The sequence below is a fragment of the Pagrus major genome, chromosome 23 (genome assembly GCF_040436345.1).
Source record: "Pagrus major chromosome 23, Pma_NU_1.0".
Taxonomy (NCBI): domain Eukaryota; kingdom Metazoa; phylum Chordata; class Actinopteri; order Spariformes; family Sparidae; genus Pagrus; species Pagrus major.
This window is the reverse complement of record NC_133237.1, coordinates 1,491,978-1,512,409: the sequence shown is the minus strand read 5'-3', so window position 1 is coordinate 1,512,409 and position 20,432 is coordinate 1,491,978. Positions and strand designations below refer to the sequence as shown.

Sequence of the window (20,432 nt, the reverse complement as noted above, 5' to 3'; positions counted from 1 at the left end):
GAAAGGACAGGTGAGGGAAAGTGAACGAAAAAACACTGGAAGGAGTGAAATCACACAGTGGGAGGAACAGAAAAGCAACACAGGACACATGAGGGCACAATTCATGACAGGCTATTTTATCTCTCTCTTCCTCCGCCATTCCTTTATCTGTCTTTACATCTATTTCTACATGTCTGATGCTTTGTCTTTTTAAATTTTGTCTTTTCTATCTCATTTATATATTTGTAGGGTACACAGATATGAGCCAGCAGCACACTGAAGTATACTGAGTTTAGTATGTTCTTTTTGTCCAAGTCCAAATGTAATCATGTGCTCTAAACATAAAATCGTCTAACCTAGAAAGAAAACAGCTCCCATACCATCACCTTCCAACTCGTGAGCAATTTTCCCATTTAAGTTTGTTTTAAATAGCCTCATATAGTCTACATTTAAACAGCAAAAACAAAACAAACAAAACAGAACACAAGCAAGGTTCAAGGTTTATTTATTCATCATTCTACAACACAGGGATGCCCAATAAAATGCAACTTGTAGTCCCTAATTGCCACAGAAAAAACCCAACTATTTTTATGGTGGGGTAATGAGGATGAGTTCAGGAGTCTCAAAGCCAGAGGAAAGAAGCTGCTGTGTAGTCTTCTAGTATTGTAGTGGATACTTCTTTTTCCAGTATGTTGTTCCAGATGGCAGCAGGGTGAACAGACTGTGGCTGGGGTCGGTGTTGCCTTTTAGTATCCTTTGGGCTCCGTGCAGGCATCTCACTTTACTGTTATCGCTGATGCTTTGTAGATGGTTATGATATGATCCGCTATGATCTATCATACCTGCCCTCTCACAAATGGTTCAGAAAAAATTGTGTATTCTTCTCAGAATCATATGGTATATGACATGCCTTGATGTAGAGACAATGCCAAAAGCAAAAGGAGCCAAGGGTTAAGAGACCAAATTTTCTTTGGATTATATAATTGGGATGTATATTCAAAAAACGGTTGCTGTTGCTAAGGAGTTTGGCAGTTAGGTTGTAAGTTCAAAAGATTGCTGACCCATACTAATGTCTTAGTGATTGATTGACCATTGACAGACCTGACATGTCCAAGTTTCTGAATAGAGAACACTCGATTACACATCCACACAAAGCACGCACACAAAGCAACACAAACTGCAAAAGCTTGTTAACTTCATGTCCAACAAACTTGTATAGAATGACATTGGTGGCCAGAGGGGTCAGAGAGGTCATATGTTGCTTAATGCGCCTTGAAATGATTCATTTTATGAAGTATCTATATCTTTTTCTTTCTCTCTTCCTCTGTATATTTTAACCGTGCAGTTCCCCAGTGGAATCAGTCTTATTTTACGCTATTACCACCCTGCACAACCTGCTGCTGCACCAAGAAGGGGCTAAGATGGCAGTGCGTCTTGCTGATGGCCTGCAGAGGATGGTTCCTTTATTGAAAAAGAGTAACCCAAAGTTCCTGGCCATCACCACTGACTGTCTGCAGCTCTTGTCCTATGGCAATCAGGAGAGCAAGGTGAGGCAAGGACCTTGATATTCAGAAGGATATCCTTGTTAATCCACTTATTTAATACAGAATTATACTTCCTACTTCCCCCTATTTTGTCAGCTGATCATCCTAGCCAATGGGGGCCCAGAGGGTCTGGTGTTCATCATGAGGAACTACAACTATGAGAAGCTTCTGTGGACCACCAGCCGGGTTCTCAAAGTGCTCTCTGTCTGTCCCAGCAACAAGCCAGCGATAGTAGAGGCTGGTATGTCCACATCACTGAACATGAATATAGAACATTGAGTGTAGATGTTTGTATTGTATGTAACTGTATCTTGACATCTGTATACAGGTGGTATGCAGGCTTTGGGCCAACATCTTACAGGTTCCAGTCAGCGTCTGATCCAGAACTGTTTGTGGACGCTCCGCAATTTGTCAGATGCTGCGACCAAACAGGTATGTATTCATTCACACACAATAGCTACCATTACTATTATTACTACTATTGCTGCTACTGTCATAGCTACTACCACTACTACTAGTACCACAAGTACTGATTCCAGTGCTGGGGTAGTAGGATACAACCTTAGATTTCTCATTCTGCCTGGGAACAGACATACAGTAACTGTTGATGTAGGAGCCTGCTTGATTACGTGTTCAGAATCTCATAAAGTGGCATGGAGTGGCAGAAAGTGAGGTTCCCCCTTATCATTTTTTATTGGACATTTTTTATTCTCAAGACACTGTAGCTGGCAGCACATGCACAACACCTGAAAAGCAGTATTTTGTAACATTCTCTCCAGGCCTTTTTTGACAACACAACCCATAAGTTTAGGTGTTCCCATTGCCATCTGTCTGGTTTGTTTCCATTGTTCTCCTCTGGGTTTAGCCTGCATCTACATTTGCCAGGAGGTACACAGTGATGGGAGATACACTACTAGTTTGTATTACATTTCCCTGTTGTTCAGGTTGCACAGGGGTCATTCCATACCAACTCACCTAGGGTCTCCCAATTCATGTCATGGATTTTCTTGAAGGAATGCATGTTGAAACTTCTATTAAATTCACAGGACCTTGCAAAATCCTATATCTGTAATACATTTGAGTGCATGAATTTATTATGGGTCTTCTGAAAATGTGAGCAAATCTGCTGGATCAAAAATATACATACAGTAATTGTTATATTTGGTTAAATGTCTCTTGGCCATTTTCATCTCAATTAGGTGCGTCTGATAGCCATCCACAAGCTTCTGGTAGTCCTCTGGTTGAATTTTTAACCACTCTTCTTGACAGAATCAGTGAAGTTCAACTACATTTGTTTGCTTCGTAGCACAGACTTGTTTCTTCAGCACAGTCCACATGTTCTCGATGAGGTTCAAGTCAGGACTTTGGGAAGGCCATTCCAAAACCTCCATTCTAGCCTGATTCAGCCATTCCTTTACCACTTTTGGTGTGTGTTTGGGATCATTGTCCTGTTGGAACACCCAACTGCACCCAAGACCCAATCGTCTGCTTCATCTCTTCATTATTCCATTTACTTTCTTTAGAGCAGCAGATCCACTGGCAGCAAAACAGCCCCACAGCATAATACTATCAGCACCATGCTTGATAGTAGGTTTGGTGTTCTTGGGGCTAAAGGCCTCACCTTCTCTCCTCAAAACATATTGCTGCTCACTGTGGCCAAACAACTACATTTTTGTTTCATCTAACCACAGAGCTTTCCTCCATAAGGGTTTTTATTTGTCAATGTGATCAGCAGCAAACTTCAGTCGAGCTTTAAGGTGTTGTGTCTGGAGCAAGGGCTTCTTTCTTGCACGGCAGCCTCTCAGCCCATGTTGATGTAAAACACACTTGACTGTGGACACTGACACTTGTCTTCCAGCAGCTTCTAATCCATTGCAGACTTGCTTTTTAGTGGTTTTGGTTCACTCTTGACCATCCTGACCAGTTTTCTCTCAGCAGCAGGTGATGGTTTGTGTTTTCTTCCTGATGGTGGCAGTGACACGACTGTGCCATGCACATTATACTTACAAATAATTGTTTACACAGCTGATCTCGGGACCTGTAACTGCTTTGAAATGTGCTCTTTCAGATCAATGCTGAGCTCCTTAGACTTTCCCATTGTAGTGTTTGTGGCTGAGTCTAATGGGTGTATCAAACAAGCCCTATTAAAATGGGCCCAGAAAAGTCATAGGCCATTATCAATCATAATCACTCAGAAGAAGTTAAGAGGCCATGCTTCAAAGCAAATTTCACACAGCTTTCTAAAATCACCACAATGTTCAAGTTGCTGTATGCATATTTTTGGACCAGCAGATTTGGTCATATTTTCAGTAGACCCATTATAAATTCATTATTGAACCAAACTTAATTAATTTTTTTGTAACAAAGTAGTATGTGTTCCACTCATTCCCTGACAGAAAAATGAGAGCTGTAGAAATTATTGTAAGTGAAGACTGTCATGATATACATTTTCCTTAAAAGTGTATGTGAACTTTTGAACATACACACACACACACACATATATGTATATATATATATATATATATATATATATATATATATATATATATATATATATATATATATATATATATATGTTTGTGTGCGTACGTGTATGTGTGTATGTGCGTGTGTTTGTACAGTCGTGGTCAAAAGTTACCTATTTGGCCTGTTTTTCATTGGGTTCTGGAAATCTCCAAGTTACAGTTTGTAATGGTTTGGTTTATTGCATAGTAGATGGTGTCATCCTGTTCCATATGCCAGGGCATAATATTAATCTTAATTCCTTAGTTCAATGCACATATATTATTTCACAACGTCAAACTTCTCTGAACTAATTTCTGACATAATCAACTAGCACCACTGGAATAATCCCACATGAAACAGGTTTGGGTGGATTACTGTAAAATGAATTACAATTAAAATCAGAATTATTACATTCGTAAATAAGTACATTTGTAATTCATTTCATTATTAAGCATTTTGATGTGATAGTGAGATCATGGAGCTGCTCAATAGCAAAAACCTAGAAGAGGAAGCCAACTATCACAAGACAGCCTATGGAGAAGTTGATTTCTCTTTTAGTTCAGATAGTTTGTAATTGTGTATAGTGTGTATTAAAGTCAACACAGTACAAATATTTAAATTTAGCCACACAGACGGCATTATTTTATGTCCCACAACAGCACTTGCCTATCAAAAACACATAAATATGACATTTAGCCTGGTATTACGTGTATAATGGTATATATCCTAAATGCTGTGGTTTGCTCGATCTATCTCCATTTCTCTCTCTCTTGGTCTGTCTCCATTGGTCTCTCTCTTCAGGAGGGGTTGGACGGTCTGCTGCAGATACTGGTCACCCAACTGGGCTCAGATGACGTCAACATGTTGACCTGCGCAACTGGCATCCTGTCGAACCTCACCTGCAATAACTCGCGCAACAAGGTAATGTTGATGAGGTGGCCAATTGTGTGTAAACATTAGCTTTATTTGATAGTTGAACATGTGATTCCCAAACCATGGATATTAATCTGCAGCTATAAAGCCCTGCACTTCCTTTGAGGGCTGAGAATTAGATATAGAACAGGCGAAAAAACAAACCTTTTTTTGTGAATATAGGCACTAGTCGTTCTTTCTCAAGTTAAGTTCCTTATTTATTTATTTATTTGTTTGTTTATTCATTCATTTGTGACATGTGGGTGAATAAGGTGTTTGTGGGTGAAAAAGAAGTTTTGCCAGGATAATTTTTCAAAGTACATTTTTTTTTTGTTTGTTTTGAAAAAAACGATTTTGACAGTTGCAAAGTTCAAGTGTTTGATTAATGTTCATTTCAGCTACAATAGGCGGAAGTTCACTAATACACCATGCTCTCAATAGGACTACACATTTATGTTTTCTTCCAGGTGAATTTAATTTGAAAATAATAATAATAAAAAAACTCAGCAAAGTGATGATGGCAAAACCATTCTTTCAAGTTATTTCCGCATTTATTTAAGTTATAAACGTAGGAGACTACCAATTTAGATCAGACGTAGAAAATGGATCACAAGATTTTATTTTCTGACAAAGTCAACAATCACCTTCAATTCACTACCATTTGATTCATGCAAAGGGGCAAAATAAACATTTTCATTCAGTAGCAAGGCAAATCTGCACTTTGGCTTCACGTGGAGTTAAACTTTGGTGAACTTTGACCAGCCAACTCGCAGCCACAATCCACTTGACCCCACATCCGGACTACAAACCAGCAAACTGAGTTCTGTGTGCCTGACATGTTTCACATTCAGCACCAGCAGGCGATTTTCCTTTGCCTGCATTTGCATATGTGTAACCACAGCCTTGGTCTGACCCAAACCAAACCTTTAACTGATTGTGTGTTTATATGCATAAAAAGCACACGTTAATGAACATTCATTGAAACTCCTGTAGGATAAGAGGTTCTGAGTGTCATGGAGAGCTTTTAATAGCTGATCATAATTTGATGTCTTTCTGTGTGTCTTGATTATTCTCCTTTGAGTTGTTTAAAAGGCAACAACAAAGAAAAGAAAGTCTATACACCTCTTTGTGTTTGTATGTCTGTGTGTTTGTGCTACAGTAAACAGTTTTTCTGTATACTCTTCATCTCAAACAAAAATAGTATGTCATATTGATATTGATTGTTTCCTCTTTGCTTTCATCCATGGACACACACATACACACACACACACACTCACACACACACACACACACACACAGTGTATACATGGCATTTATTTATCTATCATTGTTTTCTCTCCACTCTGTGTTTAAATCTGAATTTCTGTGTTATACTTTGTGGCTTTCAGACATGAAGCTTCACTACTCACCTGGGGCCATATTCATAAAGCTTTCTAGTACTAAGTGGTGAAATCCTAAGTAATTGCTTAAAATTCTGACATTTTCAAAGAATTTTTCATTAAAATTTAGACTAAATCCTTTTTAAAGAAAAGAGTTATTCACAAAGCATCTTGGCCCTTAAGAGAGCTCCTAAGTAGAAAATCTGTTGGTCTTGGAAGGAGGACTTTTAAGAGCCTTAAGAGTTACTCAAGCAGAGGAGAAAATGGTTGAAGGACAAAGAGGGAGGAGAAATATTCTCAAAACACTGAATGACAGTGAGTTAATGAAACACTAACGTTTAGATCGATATAACGCAAGAAATGAAAGTGATCACAACACTGAGATACTTGGCAACTACAAAAAAAATTAAAAATAACTGTATATTAAAAAAATCTAAAATTGCACCAGTGTTATCTGACATACATTTCCATCAATAAAGTGATAAAGTCTCCCTTGTTATATAACCCTCCTCACTGGTGCACCCCCTTTATAATATGGTTTTACACTTGTTATCACATAGACTCAGTAGGCTTATTTAAATTACCTGCATGGCTAATACATGTAAGCAAACAACTGTCACCATGTCAACAAGCTACTACACAAGTAGGCCCGTGTTTTCAAACATTTTTTAGGCTTCTTTAGAGTATGTCTTACAAGTTATTCACCAAGTGTGCATTTTTATGTTTTTTTTTGGATCAACCGATCACAGCTTTTAAAAGAATGTGTTAGACCAAGCAACAGGGTCAACCCCGCCTCCTCACTAAGATAAAGGTTTCAGTCCTTTCCTTTCTCAGAGTTGCTCTAAGAAGTTTCCTGAGTCACTCTTAAGCTTGGACTCCTTGCTAGAAGTTTTTAGGTGAAATGAGGAGCTCTCTGAGAGGATTCTCAGAATGTTTGTGAATAGGGGTCCTGTATTTCAGAATCTCCTTTATCTCTCAACCTGTTATCACTCAGACTCTGGTGACTCAGTATGGTGGTGTGGAGGCGTTGATCCATGCAGTGCTCCGTGCCGGGGAGAAGGAGGACGTTGCCGAGCCGGCGGTCTGCGCCCTGCGTCACCTCACTTCCCGCCACCAGGATGCCGAACTGGCCCAGAATGCTGTGCGGCTGCACTATGGTATCCCAGCTGTTGTCAAGCTGCTCGGGCAGCCACACTACTGGCCTGTAGTTAAGGTGAGGGGAGACAGTGGTTGGTATTGGGTTACTATTATCATACAATAAAAATGGTAATGGAAGCAAAGGAAAGGATGTTAAAAGCAGTGATTGTTTTTCTATGTCAATTAGTCTGAAGGAAGACAGTGATACTGAAGACAGTGTTTCACACAAAGAACATCCAGATCAGCACGTATAGACAAATAAATGCACACACATCTCCAATCATGCCTCACTCCCTAAACACTTCAGCTGTGACAACACCTGCTGGCTTGCTGTGTCCCTGGAGAGACAGACAGACGTATAGATAAGGAAAGAGAGACACTCAGAGCTCCAGAGACGATGCTGGTTGTTTTGTTTCTCAGTGAGGAGAGAGACATTCAGAGAAGGCAAGAGAGAGAGAGAGTAGCTGGGTTTAATCCAAGTAAAATGAACAAAACTTTAAGTCTGAAGCCCTGCAAGCAGTCTGTAGAGATTCAGTAATGTACAGCACAAAAGCTGGAGGAAATGAACAACATACTGACAGTATAGCTATTTCTGGGGTCTTACTATGGAGCCTGGAGTGTGCCAACAGAATAATTACAGACTTTTACAGTTCTTAATTATAATCAGTTAATACATTTAACAAAAACAATTATAATTACATTTGCGTTATGAGATTTAATTAATGCTTCTGTCATCATACAGAACAGTACAGTACAAAACCTCATGGTTATTTGGTTTACTACCACAGGAGTCAATGAAGAAGCAGTACATTTTAAAAAAAATGAGAATCTACAATGAATTTGGAATATTAGGAATTTTACCTGTTCTTACCTGTTTTATTTGCCACAACTACAGCTGCAGATGGACCAACCTTCAGTCAAAAATATCAGTTCTTTGTCGCCACAAACACCACCTTGAAAACATCCAGTGTAGTCACACTTTCAAATGCTGAAACATAGTGTCAAACTGCAATCAAAGACTTGGCTGCTTCCTCCCCTATAACTCCACCACTGTCCATTGCCTCCACCTCCCAACATGAAGTCAGGTCATAAACATGTAATGTGAATGTGATATGATGCGTTTTGTGGAAATATGGTATGTAGCGTATGACAGGTTAAAACATCTATGGTTTGCAGAAACGTTAACTACCAACATTTGTATCCTGGCAACTGGGCTGAATTTGAGCTAAATGCTCACAATAGCAATACTGACGTGCTGATTTGTAGCAGGCATTAAGTTAACCACGTTCATTGTCTTGAATGAAAATAGCTAATTAGTAAAAAAAAGTGAAATGCAAAGTACAGCTGAGACTGATTATGGAATGTGCTAATAAAGAAAGTATTTGACACCCAATGATGGTGCAAGAGGAAGTCAGAGGATTACCAGAGCCATTGGGATATATCGTCGAGGAACTGTGAACATTTTGTGCCAATCCATGTCAAGGAGTTGACGTATGTAAAGTCAAGTAAAACTTTGACCTGGTGCTGGTAGCCTACTTACTCTGAAAATTACAATAAATAAAATGTCTAATAGTGTCTTACTGTTAGCAATTGCCCTCCTGAGATAAATCAGCAGCCAACTTTCAGGTTACAGATGGTCATTAACATCATGGACTGAGATTTTGCACCTTACTGATGGTTTGACTGCAGTTGTTAGACATTTGGTAGACATTTTACATTATTTGTTTTGGTGTCCTTGACATGATTTCGCTCTGCTGTGCAGGCCTTTGCAGAATGTAAATCAAAAGTGGCAACTGTGTGAAGGAGGCAAATTGCTTTTTGATATCTGCTAATGTCGGTCATATTTCACACTAGTGGAAGACGAAAACAAAGAAATGCTCATGGCTACTTTTAATGCACCAACTAATAGCTTCACAACCAAAACAGAGACTAATAAAACAGCAGGAACAGTATGTAGACATTTTTAGAAAACCATGGTCGGCAGATTAACACTGCTTCTTACTATTTTCAGGAAGAAAACGTTCAAATTTGCTATTTCAATTCCATTCAATTCTTGTAAAGATGCCATATTGCACCAGAAATAAATACTACAGAATTGTGGTGTCCTGTGGTCTGAACAACAAGAGGGTACTGGGGTTTACATGCAGAGCTAATAGCTATTCGCTATTTGGTGACATGCTGTTATCCAAAATATCTTACAGTCAAAAGCACTTAAAGCATGTTTGGCCACAACACTGCCTTTGTCTGTGCCTTGATTCAGCAGTTTTTCTGTATCGGCAACAGTTATTTTTTTGTGTTGCTTTTTGTGCCGTGATTCGACCTTCATTTTTTGTCAACGATGTCTATATCTACTGTGTTGCAGAGGTGTCTCTTAAAGTTAGCATGCAAACTAGCCAAGGGTTGGCCTGTCTCATAATACCACTTTGTACCGGCAAGATGATATAGTATGATAGCCCCCATAGTTTCAGCTGAGAGATATATGCCAGCTTTTAGCAGAATAAATGAACATAATAAACGTATAAAATGTAAGAAATTAAATACGCTTACTTTTATTCGTCTTACCAAACAGAAAAATACAACCATACACAGTCTGAATTGAAGTTTCTCTCTTTGCCGAACTAAGACAAGCTTAATTGCCTCATTAACTCATCATTTAACATATACAACTTGAAATAAACTAATTAAAACTCACACCATCTTTGTTTGTCTTTCCATAATCACTTCTGGTTTGGTCTTGATAAATATTGATAAATAATTCACAGAGTAAGATGTGAAAATATTCAGGCTCTCTCTGTCACCTCTCTCCCGCTACGTGCCTCTCCTGTCCCTGCCGTGTCTTTTCATCTATGAAGTCATAGTCCTGACATCACCTCCGTACTGCATCCATTGTTGTCAAACTGCTGTCGGTCTTGGAGGCAGTGTTCAGGCCCAGTTTTCCAGCTGTGTTCACTCTCACATCAGGCAGCCAAATCCAGTTGAGCTGGGCCTTGTCACTGGTGGTGACTCCCCCCTGACTCCCACTCTGTTGATACGCTGGCCCCTATGTTTTTGGAGCTACCCTCAAATTCTGGCAGATACTCTTACTACAGTATGTTGAGTTTGAATCTGAAAATGTAGGCACTAGTCGTTTTCCCTTAGATAACTCATGCACCCAGTCTCTGGACACACACACACACACACACACACACACACACACACACTTAAAAAGTGCAATATTCTAATGCAACTAGAATGAATTTAGGCAATGAGAGCAAATCAGATCGCCTGCAGATCTCTCTCTCTCTCTCTCTCTCTCTCTCTCTCTCTCTCTCTCTCTCTCTGTGTGTGTGTGTGTATCTGTCTGTCAGTTTCAGATCTGCTGATCCAGAAGACACTGAAAGCGTCTTTACTCCTGGTCTAGCATTACTCAGATTTTGGCATTCATTAAACCTTGTGTTTTAGTTAAAATGTCAGCTTTCACACTTCACCTACTCTGTGCACTCCTGGCCCTGCTGGGAAGGTAAACTAAATAACAGGCAGGCTGGCAGGAAGTGCTATATACTGTATCTATTAGTGCAGTGATACATTGAGCAGTTTGGTATATTTTTTTAAAGGGTAAGGTTAGCATTGCAAAAAGGTTGACGTGTTTATAGCTGTTACAGTAGAATAGACAACTGTTGTGGTAGGGTAAAAGACAGTGAAAAACCCTCTTTTACACATCCACACACCTGCCTGATTGCCGAAGAAAGTCTGGGTGAATGTGTGTTTTGGCAGGTTGCAAAATCACCAGTCCATGTCAGCGTGGGATGAGGTGGTTTTAGATGCTGTTTGTGGCTGACAAGAACGTTGTTTGAACACTAGAGCGTGTTTTCTTCACTCGACTTTGTACATATCTCTACCAGAACGATCTTCTTGACCCCCACTTGTCTGGGGGCTACTCAAATAAGACTGCCCTCCTTGTCTTCACAGAAGAACTCCACATTGCTAGAGCAGCCTACCTCTCCTTTGTTGCACCCCCAGATCCTCCTTTCCACCATCCAAGAACCGGGGTATCAGTCTCTGCACTCTCCCTGTGCACATCCTACCTTAAGGACAGCACAGGGTAACTTGTTTAGTTTTCCGACAGCCCGTCCACATGCCATCCAGTTCATTCACATGACAATACAACCGAGGCTAGAGGCTAAGTAATCGAGGTGCTCATGCCATATATCATGAGAAAGCTTGGATTTTTGTGATTCGTCTGGGTGTTTCAGAAGTGGATCAAAATCCAACAAAAGTTCTCTTATTCCCTGATATCCAGTCAATCCATTTCAGTAAAATATGTACAGTTTTCAAAGTAATGGCATGGCAATGAAATAGCAACAAACTGTGATCGTGGATACTTTTACATGCTTTTTCTGTGCAAGAACACACACTTAGCTGCAAAACAACATTGCTGTGAATACTGGAGATCCTGAAGGGCCAGCGTTTGATTGACACCCTATTTGACCAGAAAGTAACTTTATAAATAGAAAACTGAATAGAATGAATTATAAAGATGCAACATAAAGAAACATACGTTTTGGCTTATCTGTGGTTTGGCAGAAACGTACTTTGCTTACATTTATAGTGGTTAGTTCATGATAATGAAGGCACTTGTTACCCAGTGCAACAGTGTGGCTCACTGATGTGTTTTTGGACAACAATGGAGCACAGAGACTGGGACCAGGACTAAGGTATATCAGGCTTTGGATACACATAAAGTGTTTGTTTGTAGGATACTTTTTTTGTTGGTGTAGTTCTTTTAATGAGGTTCATTGAATGCAAGAAAAATGTAGACTAATATAAAAAAGATCTATGCATAAACACTGGTTCAAAATAATCACATCCACTCTCCCTCTCTTTTTCACTCTGCGTTACCAAGGACAGTGTAATGGGCTCTTTACCTTTTGTCCCTCTCTCACTTACACGCGCACACGCACACACACACACACACACACACACACGCACACACACACGCACACACACACACACACACACACACACACACACACACACACACACACACACACACCCCCCCCCCCACACACACAGACTTGCTCTTCTCCCTCCCAGTACTGCACTGCCAACTCAGGCAGAGTATATTAATAATCTGAGGTATTGGAGTGTAATGATGTGGAATGGAAAAATGGACAATGTGACTTTATAAGGAACCTTTTACAGAGCTGGAGTAGGTGAGTTATAGAGAGGGGTCAGGGGTGGGGGGTTCTTCTTAATGTTCCCAGATATGATATGATGATACTATACCATTATGTTTTCTGTCCTCTGGCTGTCTATGTATCTTCAGTTTGAATCTAAACTAGACTTGTTGAATTCCAGGACCAGATAACTTTTATCATTTTTCAATTATAGTGTTGATGCAGTACCTATACTTTTTTTTAAACTGACCAATATGCCACAGACGTGTTACAAAAGTTTACATACACTTGTAAAGAACATGTTTATGGCAGTCTTCAGTTCCAATGATTTCTACAACTCTCATTTTTCTGTGATGGAATGAGTGGAACACATACTACTTTGTCACAAAAACATTCATGAAGTTTGGTTCTGTCGTACCTTATGCAACGTTAATAGGGAATTTGGGTTAAATTTGGCTAACAATAATAATTAAAGATTATCAGGGATAAGTATTGATTATGATAAATAATAAGATCCTATTTACATTAGATCACCTCGGGGGCACCACCCTCGAAGAAGGGAAAAGATAGCCAATTCACCAAATCAATCTCATAAAAAGGTACTAAACTGTCAGTTTGTAACTCTGATTAATAATTAACTTAATAACTACAACCAAAATTACCATAACAGCTTGGAGTCCTTGACAGAGCAGAGGTTGGCAACATTCACTCTTGTACAATATTATTATTATTATTATTATTATTATTATTATTATTATTTTCCTTTGTTTAGGTGCAGTACAAGTGACGAATGGGAACATACATATATATAACATGGCACAAGACGAGACAGAGGAACTAATAACAAAGAAACAATAATAATACGAGAAAAAAGAAAGACTAACAGCAGCAATAATTGCAGAAGGAACAAAGGGGGGAGAAATACAAAACAGCAAAAAGATAAACAAGGAGAAGATTTGTAGGGTATGAAACTGTATGAAGTGAAAGAGGGCATATTTTATTATATTACATATTATATTATATTTAATAAGTGAGTAAATGAAATAAATGAGACAAAATGTAGAGTGAGTAAATTAAATAAATACTTGTACAATATTAAATAGACAGCATGTAGGTTTGAAAGTCTTTTATTTAACACAACATGAAAACACACAATCTAACTAACATGTACTATATACACGGTGTGTGTGTGTGTGTGTGTGTGTGTGTGTGTGTGTGTGTGTGTCTGTCTGTCTGTCTGTCTGGAAGAACATGGACAAAGAAAGACTACAAACAAAATGGCTGATCAAAGGAGACTACAAGATGGCTGTTCCAAGGGTTGGACTCAGGTCCAAGATGGTGGCTCACCAGTTGTTTCAATGATAGGAGAGAACAAAGAAACAATGGTTGTGCTCACACCATTAGCTCACTGATATCACACATAGGTGTAATATGGTCCAGGCTGAAGGAGTGTGTGTGTGTGTGTGCGTGTGACGTGATGCCACATTAGAGAAGATAGTTAGTTGCATGCAAAGACCCTGAGTCTGTGTGAAGCACAATTCAACTAATGTCAACTTAGCCGCAAAGCAAACTACCAAAAACTGACTACACAGAGATCACACTAACACCCAAACAGTGAACAAACACATACAGTCATGGAAAAAATTATTAGACCACCCTTGTTTTCTTCAATTTCTTGTTCATTTTAATACCTGGTACCACGAAAGGTATAATACAATGAACACGACAAAAAATGCAGCTGATCACATAATACTTTATGTCCTATTTGACATTCTTAAGCTTAATTGTATTCCCAGGGTATATAAGAGGCCATTTCATGTCATAAGCAGCACTGCACATGCAAAGGCTTAGAGTGGTTTCCTGCTTACATTCAAGCCATAGCACAACTCAGAAGTTGTCAGCTCTCACATAATGCCTAAAACAAAAGAATTATGTGAAGCCACAAAGGCAGCCATCTTGGCACTGCTGGAAATTGGCATGAGTGAGAGACAGGTAGCAAAAAAACTAAAGATCTCCAAGACAGCTGTTCATTACAACAAGAAAAAACAAGCCGAACACGGCACTACCAAATTGCTACCTGGCCGCGGCAGGAAACGTCTCTCTACCCCACGAGATGACCGTGCACTCGTCCGTTCCTGTGTCAGGAATCGTCGTCAGACCTCCAGGGACCTTAAAAATGAGTGGGCACTGTCGAGAAATGTGACTTGTTCGGCAAGGACAGTTCGAAACCGACTTGTTGAAGCTGGGCTGAAGTCACACAGAGCACGGAAGAAGCCCTTCATCAACGAAAGGCACAGGAAGGCCCGGTTACTCTTTGCTAGGGATCACAAGGATTGGACTGTTGATGAATGGGCTAAGGTTCTCTTCAGTGATGAATCCAATTTTGAGTTGATGCCCACTCCAGCTAACTTACTGGTTAGGAGGAGGCCTGGAGAAACCTACAAACCAGACTGTCTTGCCCCTACAGTAAAACATGGGGGTGGATCAGTGATGATCTGGGGTTGTTTCAGTATGAGTGGAACAGGGCAAATGCAATTGTGTGAAGGGCGAATGAACCAGGTCATGTACAGGGCTACTCTTGAAAACAGTCTTCTTCCATCAGCTGGAAAACTCTTTCCTGCCTCGAATGACTGGATTTTCCAACAAGACAATGCCCCTTGCCACACAGCAAGGTCAGTTAAAGCCTGGATGGAGAACCACAACATTCGCACCATGCCTTGGCCTGCTCAATCACCAGATCTGAATCCAGTTGAAAACCTATGGAAAATCATCAAACTCAAAATGGAGAACCACAAGCCCAAAAACAAAGCAAATTTGTTTGAATTTGTGCAACAGGAATGGGCTGCTGTGACAGCAGAACAATGTCAGAAGCTGGTGGAGAGCATGCCAAGACGCATGGCTTCAGTCATCAAAAACAATGGTTACGCAATCAAGTACTAACTCCTGTGTGTATCATGTGTTTAAAGCAAACAGAAAAGAAAACATGGAATGCTTAAAAGCAGTGTTTTTGGCAGTACAGTGCCATAGCTATTGATGTAAGAACTTAAGTGATTTTGGTTACTATCAAGAAAACCATGGAAAATGGCTAGATATCAGCTCTTAAATTAAACTCTTACGAGCTATTTTTGTTGTTATCATTATATTTGTCCAAACACATGTACCTTTAGTTGAACCAGGCATTAAAATGAACAAGAAATTGAAGAAAACAAGGGTGGTCTAATAATTTTTTCCATGACTGTAGATTGAACACATGTGCATTACATCAACCATAGTTAAAAAGTCCTGTGCTTAGCTGTGCTATGCTATGCAGTGTGCTATCGAGGCCCAGTTCAACGTTACCAGTCTTTGAAGAATAGGTGCTGGTGGTTCCTTGGCTGACAAGCCAAGGAGGAGACGGTTGTAATTCAAATGTTGAACAATGCTGTTCTTGCTGTGCAAGGTCTGATGAAAAACAGCGAGTGGAGGAAACTGGTCCCTCCTTTCCTTTGCAGGGATAGCAGCTCAGTGCTAACTTGCTTTGTGTTCCTTGGATTGTGGAGTTAGCTGGTAAGCTTTGCGTCACAGCTGCTAGTGCTAACTGAGCTGGAATACTAGCAGGACCTTGTGTCGCTGATGTGAGGAGAAATTCTTAGGGCCTGCTGGAAATGCAGCTGGCAGCTCTCAGCAGCTATTGGGCCCAGAAGAATTCAGGACAAGAGAACTGGGGGGGCAGGCAGCCCCATGGGGAAAGATGTGGAGAAGAGAGAGAACAAAGGAAGGAGCTGGAGTTTTGACTATCTGGTCAGTGAGGGGGGGTCTATCACACTGACCAATAGTGCACCTAGGTGTGAAGACTGGGGAATTCCGGGGAGTCCATTTTGAAATTCACAATGAACGACTTCCTCTGTGGGTCCCAACAGTTCAAATATGAATTTATTATGGGTCTTCTGAAAATGTGACCAAATCAGCTGGGTCCAAAATATACAGTACATACAACAAATTGAATGGCCGATACTGGTGATTATAGAAAATTGTGTGAATCACATTTTCTTTGTAGCATGGCCTCTTAACTTCTTCTGAGCGATTATGATTGATAACAGCTGGTTACTTTTCTGGACCCGTTTTAATAGGGCTTGTTTGATACACCCATTAGACTCAGCCACAAACACTACAATGGGAAAGTCTAAGGAGTTCAGCATTGATCTGACAGAGCACATTATTGATTTGAACAAGTCAGAAAAGTCACTTGGAGTAATTTCAAAGCCGTTACAGGTCCCAAGATCAGCTGTGCAAACAATTATTTGTATTACTGTCACCTGCTGCTGAGAGAAAACTGGTCAGGATGGTGAAGAGTCAACCAAAAAAAAACTAAAAGGCAAGTCCACAATGAAGTATAAGCTGCTGGAAGACAGGTGTCAGTGTCCACAGTCAAGTGTGTTTTACATCAACATGGGCTAAGAGGCTGCTGTGCAGGAAAGAAGCCCTTGCTCCAGACAAAACACCTTAAAGCTCGACTGAAGTTTGCTGCTGATCACATTGATAAATAAAAACCCTTCTGGAGGAAAACTCTGTGGTCAGATGAGACAAAAACTGAGTTGTTTGGCCACAATGAGCAGCAATCGGTTTGGAGGAGAGAAGGTGAGGCATTTAACCTCAAGAACACCAAACCTACTGTCAGACATGGTGGTGGTAGTATTATGCTGTGGGGCTGTTTGGCTGCCAGCGAATCTGGTGCTCTAAACAAAGTAAATGGAATAGTGAAGAAGGAGGATTATCTCCAAATTCTTCAGGAAAACCTAAAATCATCAGCCAGAAGATTGGGTCTTGGGTGCAGTTGGGTGTTCCAACAGGACAATGATCTCAAACATCAAAAGTAGTAAAGGACTGGCTAAATCAGGCCTGCCAGAAGCTTGTGGATGGCTATCTGAAACACCTAATTGAGGTGAAAATGGCCACGAGACATTTAAACAAATATTAGAATTACTGCATGTATATTTTTGATCCAACAGATTTGGTCACATTTTCAGAAGACCTATAATAAATTCATTATTGAACCAAACTTCATGAATGTTTTTTGTGACAAAGTAATATGTGCTGCACTCATTCCATCACAGAAAAATGAGAGCTGTAGAAATCATTGAACTAAAGACTGCCATGATAAGTTCTTTACAAGTGTATGCAAACTTTTGACCATGACTGTATGTGTTAGCACCATTACCGTGGCAGCAGAGTGGAAATGAACACATACACTGACACTGACAATAGAAGCAGAGATGTTTCAGCTGATCAGTGCTTGCAGATGAAGGGATCATTTGTGAATGAGGATGTTATGCAGTCTCAAAATAATTAGTTTGTTTGAGTATTATGACCTCAATTTGAATGAAATTCAAATGACTGTATTTTCAACATGGAACAGGTTTTACCTGTTCTATACTGAAAATATGGAACAGCTTGAACAGATTTCCAGGACAGATTTGTGGCAGTAGCAGTTAAACGGTAAAACTGTTTTCACACATTACAGTGTTATTGCAGTAAAATGCCACTGTAGCGATGGCAGTTTTCAGACGCGTCACCAGAGAAAACTGACTGGACTAGCCCCTGATGTCTGGCAGATGGCCCATTGTTCTTTTTTTGCTTATTTTAAGGCATACAATGAAGTGTTCATTGGAAGCAATATCTTAACAACATTGAGTGTGTTAACATGCGCATGAGAATCCCAGAGTATCACAATTGTGTGTTGCGCATGTAAACATCTTACACTGGTTTTAGAAACCTGGATATGCTACCTGGAGTACTCCAAAAGAAACCAACTGTTACATGTTAACACCTTATCCAGGCTTTTTTTACATTCTTTGTGAGTACAGAACATAATGGCTGAGATGGTGAGGAATCAAGACAAGACTGTACAGATGATCAGACTTGGGTACTGTTAGAATCATGTGTAATGGAAGATGAATAGCTGGATTTCTCATGTTCCGTGTAAATATATCTCGAGTATGATCAAAATCAGGATATAAGGCTCACAGCCAGGATCCACATTTTGTTAGGGGCTGTTGCATCATGATCCAAGATTCTGAATATTGTTTTTTAACTAACTTAATTTAATTTTTCATCAGGCTTACTATTGAAGCAAAGACACTCCATTTAAAAACACAGCAAGCCGGAGCTTAATCACATTTCTGATATTTTCAGCTCAAAACACATTTAAAAATGTATGACTTCAAAGTTAGGTTATGGAATTTTACTCATAAGTAGCCATACAATATGTCAATACAAGAATGGGAGTAAAAACAATATATCACTCACAGGGAAACGACAAATTAAGCTCGCCAAAATTTCCTGTTTAGACCGTATTTCATTGGGATTTGCAATACTGTCTTTCAACTGAGAAATTTGGATGTGGTTTCTTGGTAAGGCTCCAAAAAGATGAAAGGCTATCGTTTGCACGTTTTAAAGGATGAAACGTTTCTATACCTTGTGAGCCGCTGCTACATCATGTACTCCTATGGCGTAAACGCTGGCATTTATTTGTTCAGCTTGTGCAGCTTGCTCCACAAGTCCCAGTTCAGAGTAGTCAGAGCTGTAACGCCTAAGTACTTGCACATGCACTTTTAAGTATATGCAGCCATACTGATCTGGTGATGCCAATTCATAAGTGATTATTGTTATTATCTTGAAACTTGTTATGTGAGGTTTAAAAGGTACAGGGTAAATTATTGTTATTTTTTTTAATCACAAGGGTTTAAATGAAACAATGTTTGAGTCCTTTGAGTCTTGCTACAAATTTTTCGAAAGAGGGCTGATGATGAATTGAGGAGTCTCACGGGCTGGGGAATGAAGCTGCTCTGTAGCCTGGTGGTATGGCAGTGGATACTTCTGTATCTTTTGTAAGACAGCAGGGTGAACAGACTATGGCTGGGGTGGGTGTTTTTCCAAGTCAGAGTTAAATTGACCCTCAAGCAATTTAAGTGGCTAAAATGTCTAAGTTCTTGCACATGCACTTTTCAGAAGTAAGGGAAATGTCTTATTTTACATTTATATGTAGAACTGTTCCCATTACAGTGTCCTGGAAGTTTCTTGCAATTTCATTTTATATGAAACATAAGCTGCATTGAAATTACCTTTTCATGTAGACCACATTTCACCTATCAGTGGATAATCAGAATCAGAATCAGAAATACTTCATTGATCCCCAAGGGGAAATCGCTTGTGTTACAGCTGCTCCCATTCAAAGTCCCAGAAATATGCAGAAAAATAAAAAAACTAAGCAAGAACAACAGAAACAGAACAAAAATACAAGAAATGTACATTCTACTAGAACTATCCATATATACAGTGTAATAAATAATAATAATAATAATAATAATAATGCTACAGTTGAAATATGGGTTATTGCACATTGTCTTAATTATTGCACATGAGAGAGAAACAAAGCGTCCAGAGTCCTCCTATTGACTCAGAGTGTCTGACACTCAGAGCGAGAAACTGAACAGTTTGATGGCCACTGGCAGGAATGATTTCCTGTGGTGCTCTGTGGTGCATCTTGGTGGGATTAGTCTAGTACTGAATGTACTCCTGTGGCTGACCACCACGTCATGGAGTGGATGGGAGCCATTGTCCAAGATGACATGTAACTCCTCTCTGACACCACCGTCAGAGTCCAGCTCCACTCCCACAACGTCACTGGCCTTGCGGATCAGTCTGTTCAGTCTTTTGGCGTCCGCTACCCTCAGCCTGCTGCCCTAGCACACAACAGCATAGAGGATAGCACTGGCCACCACAGACTCATAAAACATCCTGAGCATAGTCTGGCAGATGTTGAATGACGTCAGTCGTCTCAG

General features: G+C 39.9%; 1 protein-coding gene across 1 annotated transcript in view; it reads left to right on the top strand.

Annotated features, from left to right (window-relative positions):
* Positions 1 to 20,432, top strand: part of LOC141019543 (junction plakoglobin-like) — a 215,167-nt gene that overhangs the window by 153,907 nt on the left and 40,828 nt on the right. Inside the window, exons 6-10 of the mRNA XM_073494492.1 lie at positions 1,325 to 1,526; positions 1,620 to 1,764; positions 1,852 to 1,955; positions 4,830 to 4,949; positions 7,314 to 7,532. Coding sequence (XP_073350593.1) covers positions 1,325 to 1,526; positions 1,620 to 1,764; positions 1,852 to 1,955; positions 4,830 to 4,949; positions 7,314 to 7,532 — 790 coding nt within the window. The remainder of the gene's footprint in view (positions 1 to 1,324; positions 1,527 to 1,619; positions 1,765 to 1,851; positions 1,956 to 4,829; positions 4,950 to 7,313; positions 7,533 to 20,432) is intronic.